Source organism: Polypterus senegalus, chromosome 17 (assembly GCF_016835505.1).
Source record: "Polypterus senegalus isolate Bchr_013 chromosome 17, ASM1683550v1, whole genome shotgun sequence".
Lineage (NCBI taxonomy): Eukaryota > Metazoa > Chordata > Cladistia > Polypteriformes > Polypteridae > Polypterus > Polypterus senegalus.
In genome coordinates this window covers 28,861,856-28,872,390 of record NC_053170.1, presented here as the reverse complement: position 1 = coordinate 28,872,390, position 10,535 = coordinate 28,861,856, and the positions used below count along the sequence as shown (strand labels likewise).

General features: G+C 34.4%; 1 protein-coding gene across 2 annotated transcripts in view; it reads right to left on the bottom strand.

Moving 5' to 3' along the window:
• Positions 1–1,210: 1,210 nt before the first annotated feature.
• Positions 1,211–10,535, bottom strand: part of LOC120517998 — a 35,196-nt gene continuing 25,871 nt past the window's right edge. The window contains exons 7-9 of one of the 2 annotated variants that reach the window (XM_039740544.1): positions 8,830–9,215; positions 5,101–5,427; positions 1,211–1,595 (exon numbers count right to left, since the gene is read on the bottom strand). In XM_039740544.1, coding sequence (XP_039596478.1) covers positions 1,570–1,595; positions 5,101–5,427; positions 8,830–9,215 — 739 coding nt within the window. In that variant the 3' untranslated portion in view covers positions 1,211–1,569. Of the gene's footprint in view, positions 1,596–4,856; positions 5,428–8,829; positions 9,216–10,535 lie in introns of those variants that run through there. The other variant, XM_039740543.1, reaches the window with a different exon arrangement.

Sequence of the window (10,535 nt, the reverse complement as noted above, 5' to 3'; positions counted from 1 at the left end):
AACCATTCAAGCTTTACGGTTCTGAAAACAGCTCTCTGTGAACACCTTGCCAGGCCATATTTATGATTCCATGTTCTGCAGAAAACACTAGTGCTGAAAACAAAAACTTAGAGACAATTTTCACTGATCATTAAAAGCACCACAACATGCATAAAGGCTCATGTGTACATCATGAAAACATCTCTGGGGTTCCCATATCACACATACAGCAAGCAGGGGATTACACCACACGGTAACTCAGAACAGCTTTTAGCCCTCAAAAGCCAACAGCAAACTACAAAATAAAGCACACGGGCCAATTTCTGCTTCTACTGACAAACTGCACCCCTGGACTGAGACACTTCAGCAATTTTTAGCAGATTTGCCATACAGCTTCATAAAATAGGATATACGTTTATTGGGCTGGTCAAATTGTGACAACATTAAGAATGGCAATTGTAAGCCATACAAAACATCAGCCTTTTTGCCTGTTTTTACTTTTACTGAGTTTACTCATATGAAAATGTAACTATATGCTTTAACCTACCGTAATAGAAAAAACAAACATCAATTCTTCACCATATTCTAAAATTAAATAAATCCTATCTCATATGAAAAAGAACATATAACAGATGATGTTTTAAATAATAAATGATTATTTATTCAAATTCAACAAATACCAACATGTGAAAAACAAAGTTCTCACCATGACCCAGGCCCCTTATGCAGTATAATCACCCTTAACAGCAGAAACACAATTTATCTTTTGTCACCCAAGTTCTGACCGACTTATTTCAGTTCATTGTTGCTTGTCAACAAGGTTAGATTTACCTAATTTCAGGACAATGCCAGGACTAACTGGAAGGAAAAATGATGCAAGTTTGTGATCTTTCAAATGTATGATTAGATCTAACTCACATTCAAAGCTCTTGATGCTTCATGCGCAGAGCGTACTGAATCAATCTTGCCATCCTATAACATGCAGGTATATCTTCAATAATTTTGTATCTAAATGAAGACACAATTTTTTATAATTCTGTGACAGCTTCATAAATTGTCAACTTTAAGAAAAAATAAAATGGAGATGAATGACTAATACTCTTACCACATAGTAGACTTCAATATTCCAACAAAACAATATATTTCATTCTTCTAACAATGTATAAAATAATGACACTTTTGCCACTAAGATTCATAACAAAGAAACCATGTCCAAGCTTTATTTGTTATTGCTCCAGTTCACTTTAGTAAACAATACTCAGAAAATATTTTCCTTACTTAATCATACATATTTTATTCCAAAAACAGCAAGTTCAGGGTGTCAGTGCAACTCTCCTGTAGTCAGATCTCAGATCAGCTACATCCTGCCTATGATTTGGTTTTCAGGTGTCACAATTTCAAAATAAATGTCAGTCATTTTTAACAATTCAAAACAAAACAAAACAAAAAAACACACACACACACACAAATAAACCTGCACATCAAGTGCTAAACGTGTGAGCAAACGCAAAAGAAAGACAATAAGCATCTTTACAAAGACAATGGCCCATCGCCTTCCACAGCTTGTACGTCTCCACCACTCTAGTGGACTTACTTGTCCATTTCTTGATTGAAATCTGAGAGAGAAAGAGAGAAAAAGTAACAATCGGATCAGTTTGCACTGCCGAAAATATGTACTCTGTGTATGCGTTCTCATTTCTTTATTTTTGATGATTGTTAACCTCTAGTCTGTCAGCTCTGTCAAGCTGAACTTAAAATGAGCAGCTATAAAGATGTCAAAAAAAGATGGTCAATTGTTCTTATAAACAGCATGTCAAAGTGGCGAAGTCATAAAAATGTTTTTACAATAAGCAATTAATGTAGTTCAAGTATGAGCTACAGTAGCATACAAACACAATTACTGCTAACATTTCTTTATTATTTCAATGCACTATTTGAAACCTTTACACAATGCCAAACGCGTTCTTACATAGCTACATTCACTTATGCAGCTCTGCCTATGGAATAAGGACCGTAAAAGAGATGGATTTAGCTACAAAAACAGGCACAGTTGATTTTTGTTTAGATCTGTCTCTACTAGAGGGCCAAAATATTGGTCACTTTACAGAAGTACAGTTTAGTGAGGAACTGCTTAGTTTTTATGAGCAAATTAAAGGAGGCTACGAAGGACAAATGTAATGGAAAGCAGGAGTGATTCCTTAAAACGGTGGACTAGGTGAAACAAACTTTCAGATATGGCATTTTCCCATTGTGAGAACAGTGTGGTTAATGTATTACCAATATACTGTATTATTCAGAGTATAAAGTAAAGCATATAATAATAGTAATCCAGCTACATTATAAAAGATTAACTTTCCTACATTGGAAATTCACTATAACCTCAGCTACAACTAACTGTATACAGAAAGGGAATACATTTCAAAAGTACTTTATAATAAAGGGGAAAAATATTAACCATGTATAGTTTATTATTTAGCATTTATTGATGCAAGAGAACACATTGACATTTGTCATTACATTTACACTCAGGCAGCACTAAACAGGAGCTTCAAGAAAACAAACAATTGTATAAATTTACATAATAAATAAAAGTCTTCAATGGAAAAAAAGATTATAAAAAGGAAGAAGAGGCACACACATTTTAATTTTGTTTTCAGATATAAATAGCTCAGCACCCAGAAATTGCAATTTAGAATGTAATGCCTACAGATGCAGTAGCCAAGGCTTGCAGAAATGATTCTTCCTATAAACAATTTTTAAAAAATACACAAAAAAAACAAAGAAACAAAGGATTAGCTAAGTGTACTCTCTTGCAAGACCATATGACATATGGCGATGTCTACGTGTTAAATTCTGGGTAAAGTCTATATTGAACTGAACATAAAAAACTGCTCCACAATCTAAATGTGCAGGTTGCTATTTCAAATACCAACCTGTGAAAAAAGCCATTTTGCACTCCATATCAAAATATTTACCGCATCAGCAGTATGCATTGATCATTAAAAATTTTTTGAAATTGTCTTTTATTGAAAAAAAAAAAAATCTAATGGGGAATGCTCTTTTCCCCACATCCTTTACTGATAATTGATAATCAATCAGGGCAATACATAAATGTATATCTGAAATGTTTTCAGGAAAAGATTAATTTTAAGATTATTCCATTACCCACTAGAATACACGTAGTATTATTTACCAGCATATTTAAAATACTGGACTAGCTTTATCAAAACATCAGTGAGGTTTGATTACTCACACACGCACAGAACTAAACCCCAAAAAAAAAAAAAAACAACAACAAGCAAAAGCAATGCCCCACTTCAGTCCGTGGTATAAATGTTAAATAAAAATACAGTTTGTGGATTAAAATTAATGTTTGACCCTTTAATGTGTGTTAAATAATGAGCTCATCTGTTAACATCTAACCAAATGCACATATTTATTTCTCTGCATGAGCCAGTACACAGCAATTCAAAAAAAAACAAAAACACAACCAGCTATCAGTCAACGTCTTTGCTCCTTTGCAGGAATGGCAGGAAATTAATAAATATGTTGCAGGTATACACAAACAAAGTTAAAAAATAACAAATAGGAGAACAAACAGTATATATATATATATTTTGATAAAGGAAAAGGAAAATCGCACAAAAGAACCATAAAAAATAAGTAATCTAAATGTTGGAAAAAGTGGGATACAGTAGTAATGTACTCAGACTAGTGCCTCCTTGTCTAGTTAAGTGTTGTTGAGAAAATAAAGAAGTGAAGATAAGAAAAAGAGAGACCAAGTTAAGTAAACTCTTAAGGTGTCTTCTGCTGAAACAATGTTGCTTCACAATACTAGCATTTCTATGAAAATCCTTCTCAACAACAGGACAAAAATAGTTAACTTTAATAACATTTAAGAATGTGAAGAAATATCAGTCATGATGTATACTTTGTTAAACTGAAAATAGAAGAAGTTATACATTTCAGTCCCTTACAAAAAAAAACTATAAATCAAAAAAACATCTACCAGAAAGCTGTTCTCTTTCACAAGCAAGCCTGAAATCTGGCAAATGACTGAGGAAAAATGGTAGCATACTTAAAAAAAATGGTCAAGAGTCCCACCACTTAAACACTCAATAAAATGTGTAAATTTCAATTGAGAGACTATAAAGATAAAAAGATAAGAGTGCTTCAATCACAGACACATCTATACTCTGCCCATATTCAGGATTAATGGCTTCAGGATCTGCTCACACCAACACATAATATCTTCTACCTTTCATAACTATACTTGTACCAAACTGAAAAGGTCTAAAGTAAGAGAGATGTGTTCCTAAAAAAAAAGAAAAGGACCATACTTGCTATTGGACTGGCATTTTGCTAGTGTCACTCAAGATTTAAGGGGGAATAAATAATTTTTTCTGATTGAAAAAAATATATTTACTATAAAATAATATTTCAAATGAAAATTAATTTTTGAACATGTGAAATATGTATACACATGTGTTGTATTGGTCATTTTATGCACATATACAGACTACATACTACACACACTCACACAATGTACGCACAGATGTACACATTTGTATATCTCGCATGCACACAAACACACACACTATGTTACAAATATATAAACAGGTTTAGAAATGTACAAATACATTTTTTGATTTGCGCAGTTCAAGTTTGTGGATGCTTAATACCTGACGGATTAAACTCTTAGAATAAACATATACTGTTAATGTGCCAAGACAATGACTGCATTTTCAGTATTTTTCTAACATCAGCTGCTCCCTCTGTTATGTGTGCACTGTAAATTGAACTAAATTCACAACACCTTCCATCCCCCTAACTCTTACACTCTTCTTGGCATTAGAATATTTCTGGAAATAGGAGGGGGGAAAAAAAGCAAGAATCCTAACTAAGTCACAGAAGGTGTGACACAATTAGAAACAGAATAAGGTGTGTTTCTTTGGATTTTTAACTTACATTAAAAGGGAAAAAAAATTAAACCTTAAAAACATATAGGAGAGAAGTCTTCCTCAAAATCAGGACTCCATTTTAGCCAGTCTGACTCTTGGGATGGTTGACATTCAGTGCTCTCTGCTAAGGGATGTTCTATTGTATCATAATCACACTTACTGTTGTTAGAGTCAGCTTCCTTTTTAACACCACTCCCACCCTGGCAATCGGAGTGTTCAGTTGACTGGAACTCTGTTCGTGAGCTCCGGGAAGTCTGGTACAAATTTTGTGGGGGAACAATCCTCTGGGCCCCCTGGAATAAACTCTGAGAGGCTGCAGTTGAAGAGGTAGGTCTTTGGACTTGAATGAAGTGTTGGCTGGATGTGGGCTGGTACAGGCTTGGGTCAGCAGGACGGGTTAGCCCTGGATACAGACCTCTTTGATACAATGATGAAGTAAACTGGCTGGGTTGGCTGTACATGTCACTCCAAGGAAATGTCTGAAATGCTGTAACATCATCAAAAACAAAAATACACTTCAATTATAGCTGTAAAAGAAGTATAAATAAAAAGAATAACACATCAACAAGCCAGAAGACATCATGCTGGTTAAATCAACTTCAGGAGACTAAAAGGAGAGAATCTAAAAATTCCAAGAAGCATGGATAACACTGAGGCAGCACAATTCTTCCCTCTAAATAGTGAAACAAGTTTAGTATTCCCCAAAACCAGAAAAACCATACTTCACATAAAGTAGTGAAAGAACCTTTGACACATACTAATATATTACACAGCTGAAGTGGATGTCATCCAACTATTAAAGACCAGAAATATGGTAACATCCCAACTAATGGACCAAAATTGATTAAAAAAATCTTCGAAAGTGATATTTTAATTTATGTTCAAACTAAATGTGTTAATAAACTTCAAAATTTGCACCAGATTGGTTATTTTTTTTTCTTTCCTGTTTACTTCTGGATGTTGCTAGTCTGCATGTTTAATCAAACATTAGACTTACAGGAAAGTTAATAAGTATAGAGAGAGAAAAGACACTTTTAAAATCAGAGGATGCTGACATGTAAAGGCAGCTTAATACATATGTTGATCTTATGGATAATGGGCCAGGAAAAATGTACATACTTTTTGCACATTAGGCTTTTGTTTTATCAGTCTAACATTTGGTGAACATTTTAGAGTGAAAACACAGCAGATTTACCACAGCCTGGGACTGTTAAGGACAACCAGCAGTAATTTCTACTGACTTTTAAAGGCCTTAAAGGCCTGCTTGATAACACTGTGTTATCCACAGGGACTGCAATTGAGTCAGCTAGCCTTACCTGGACTATTACAAGTGTGTCATTATCTCTTCATCTGTACAATCACCAGTTTTCACTAGCCTAAAATGTTGCATTCAGTAGTTACTTATTACTGTTGTCTAGAAACACTTGTGCTTATTAGCTTATAAAAAACAAACAAAAATGCCCCTTGAGTAGTACCACACACATCAGAATGTAGTTGCCAAATACACACTATTTTCAATACATTTACATCTGGGCTGATAATTTTTTTTCCTTGTGGATTCCAAATACTGTACCATAAACTGAAGAAAGGTGAAATATTGTCAGCTTCATATACATAAACCTTGTGAAAACACGGTAACAAAACTTTTTACAACTGGAGAGCTGTATGCAAACTCCAGAGATCATGAAGTATAATGTATTTATGTATATAAAATAGAGGAATGCTTCCAGTATGTGTTAACTTATATAACAGATAGTTGAAATAGAAAGGTTTTAATCATAATACTAAAGTCTATTTAATATTATAATTCATACTAAATACAAACGAAATCGAGATTTATTGAGTAAACATTGTCAGTTTTGAAACTAATATTTGTCTTGGATTTTTTTTTTTTTTTTTAACATATTTTTATTTAATAATTTAAAGTAGAATTTTAATTTTCTATGACAATGATCCAGCAATCATTTGTGTAATATAATAACAACAACAACTGCAATATTGTTTTTCATTTTTTGTTTGTAGGTTTTTTTAAGACTGTATACGGTAATCACTATGGGGTCAGTCAGAACAATAGTTACTTGCATTATTTTGCCAATTTTCTATTGTGATTCTAATTGATTAAGCATTGCTGACTATGCCAAATACAATTTACTTCTTATAGCAGGACACAATAATTTGTGTCTATATTATTTTTTTCCCCATTCCTCTCTACTGCCTGTCTTCACAAACATGCCACAGCTGTTTGGACAGATATCTTAATCTTATTTAGTGGATTTAAGGCAAATAAGTACAGAGTTGTTAGAGATGTGATTGTGTATTCATTTGCATCAGTTGACAAGTGTGCTATTATGATAGTCTTGACAGATTTGGATAAGAATTTAAGTATGGATATTCTGAAAGCATATCATATTTGGTTGAATTACTCTTTGTACCAATGCAACCAAATCTCTTTATAAATTTAGAGCAGCAATGCATAAACAAGAATAAAAATACAGAAAAATGACAACCGATATATTCAGTGCATAAAACATATAATAATATAATCTATTTAACCCCTCTTTAAACAGTCTGTAGAATCACATATCATTATTATTAATGTTGTTACTATTATTATTACTACTAGTAAACAAGTTAACTTGTTAAGTTACATGGAGATCAACAATTACTGTCTAATTAACAAATACAAATAGACTTAATCAGTTGTCTATGTTAACACTTTTCTTTCATTGAGTCTTTCTATAACAGAACCATCTCAATGCACTTTAGAAGTACAAAGCTAGTGTATAAATTTCCTTTGAAAACTGCAATACAGGCCAGTTAAGTGACTTGCTCATGTTCACAGACTGAGAGGTAGGTACTTAACTGATAAACAGTTTATTTGCCTCCTAAATCGCTAATTTTCTCTGCCTGTAATTTAATTCAGCATAGCAATTAAACATGCTGTTAGGAGGACTAGAGAACATGTCAAGGTTTGTCCTGTATTTGTGAATCCTACTTCCTATTTACAAGTTTGAAAAAATTATTCAAACTTTATTTTACATAGCATCTTTACATATCATTCCATTACAAAGAGCTTTTAAAAGTACAGATGAACACAATTGAAAAAAAGAGGCCAGTACTCTAGAAAATGAAAATATTTTTGAAAAATAAAAACACACAACCATGTCAAATCTGGAGAACTGTATCCCCAAAGTCTTGTTAATATTAAATGCATAAAGCTTTTCTCTTAAAAATTCATTCTTATTCAGAAGCATTATCATTATTTGAGAACCTTGTACCCTAATGTAGCCAACTTTTAACAGACCATCAGCTTAGCTTGTATTTTATATAATGCCTTTTCATGTGACAAGGGCACATCAGAATCCAAACTATGTCAGTGCAAACCAGGAAGATCAATGCGGTTGTTTCAGAATTTATGTACGTGCAGAATATAGGAGAATACTGTGGAAACTTAAGACCATGTTTGAGAAGTAAAAGCATTAATTACTTAGATGATAACAGAGAAAAGCCAAATCTTGCCTGAAGAAGGGGCCTGAGTTGCCTCGAAAGCTTGCATATTGTAATCTTTTTAGTTAGCCAATAAAAGGTGTCATTTTGCTTGGCTTTTCTCTACATTCATAATGGCTAACACGGTACAACACCCTAGTACTTTAGAATGTTTACATTAAATATTAAAATACTATTATCATCTAGAGTTGACATGACACTCATGGATTGGATATGAAATGTACAATGGCCCAAAACATGTTAATTTGGCATTTACCTTTTCATTGGTCTATACAGTATATTTTTTCATTCCAATAGGTTTACCTGTATTTCATGAAAAATTCATGTGACACAAATAGTCCTAAGAAGCAACTTAAAAGGCACTTTCAAATTACACACCCACCGTGCATGCCTTGCTGCAAAAGAATTTGGTTTCCAGATTGGCCTTGATAATATCCACGGCCATTTCCAGCAGTATATGTCAGGATTCCAGAATTGGTAATGGCATTTGAAGCTCCAAAGTTAAGAAAAGATGCAGTGGAATCAACTGGAGGTGTTGGTGCAAGGCTCACATTAGCTTGATAGCTGGTGTTGAGGAAGGGGAACCGCTGATATTGTGAAAGCTGGCCATGATTTAAGCTATGGGCTGGCAGCAGCCCAGCATGTTGCTGTGCAAATTGTCCTAGCTGGTAAGAAGCCATTGGAGTGGAATTCTGTGGACCTTGCATATAGTGCTGCGGTTCCACCTTGATAGAAGTGGTGAGATGATCAGTGTAATCACAAAGAGAGCTATGAAAGAAAAAATAAATACATTTTTTATCCATGCTAGTAAGAAGTACAAGAAAAACACTTTTACAATAGTCTACACAATTCGCTGTGTAAAAGGACATTACTACATTAGATAAAAATTATATACAAAAAGGTACCTACATTTAAGGTAAAAAACAAAGAAGAATATTACACTTCCCTTATCACCAACTTTCAGTCAACCCTACATCTGAATATTGCCTTTGCTTACTTTAGAATTGAAATGTAAAATTTGTAAGGAGACTTGGAAAAAGGTACTCCGGATTCCTCCCACAGTCCAAAGACATGCAGGTTAGGTACATTCTGTGCTTGGTGTGTGGGTGTGTATGCGCGCCCTGTGGTGGGCTGGCGCCTTGCCCAGGGTTTGTTTCCTGCCTTGCGCCCTGTGTTGGCTGGGATTGGCTCCAGCAGACTCCCGTGACTCTGTAGTTAGGATATAGCAGGTTGGATAATGGATGGATGGATGGACTTGGAACAAGTATATGGTTTCTAGTAATGGATGAAAAGGTAAACTAGGAACGGAAAAAGTGTGACTATGGGGAAAATTCAGTGTTAAGATCTGACCAATATTCACAATGTGATGCAACACATTGAGCAGGAGCAAATTTGATATTACAGTAATCCCTCGCTATATCGCGCTTTGACTTTCGCGGTTTCACTCTATCGCGGATTTTAAATGTAAGCATATCTAAATATATATCATGGATTTTTTGCTGGTTCGCCGCTTTCTGCGGACAATGGGTCTTTTAATTTAGGTTACATGCTTTCTCAGTTTGATTGCCCAGTTGATTTCATACAAGGGATGCTATTGGCGGTTGGCTTAGAAGCTACCCAATCAGAGCATGTATTACATATTAACTAAAACTCCTCAATGCTATAAGATATGCTTCCGCGCGGTGCTTGCTTGCTTCTCTCTGTCTTTCTCACTCTCTCTGCCTGACGGAGGGGGTGTGAGCAGAGGGGCTGTTTGCACAGAGGACACGGACGCTCCTCTACAAAATGCCGCTTTATCGGTGCTTCTGTATACTTAAAAGCATGTATTGATTTTTTGATTGTTTGCTTTTCTTTGCGAGCGCTCTCTCTGACATTTTCTGCTCCTGACGGCGCTCCTTTAAAGATAAGATATATTTGCTTTCTTTTAATTGTGAGAAAGAACTGTCATCTCTGTCTTGTAATGTAGCACAGTTTAAACGTTTGACTAAAGGGTGTTATTTCATGTCTAGAGGGCTCTAATAATGTTAACAGTGTGGGAGAGTTTATAAGGGCTTAAAATATATAAAAATAACCATACAAACATATGGT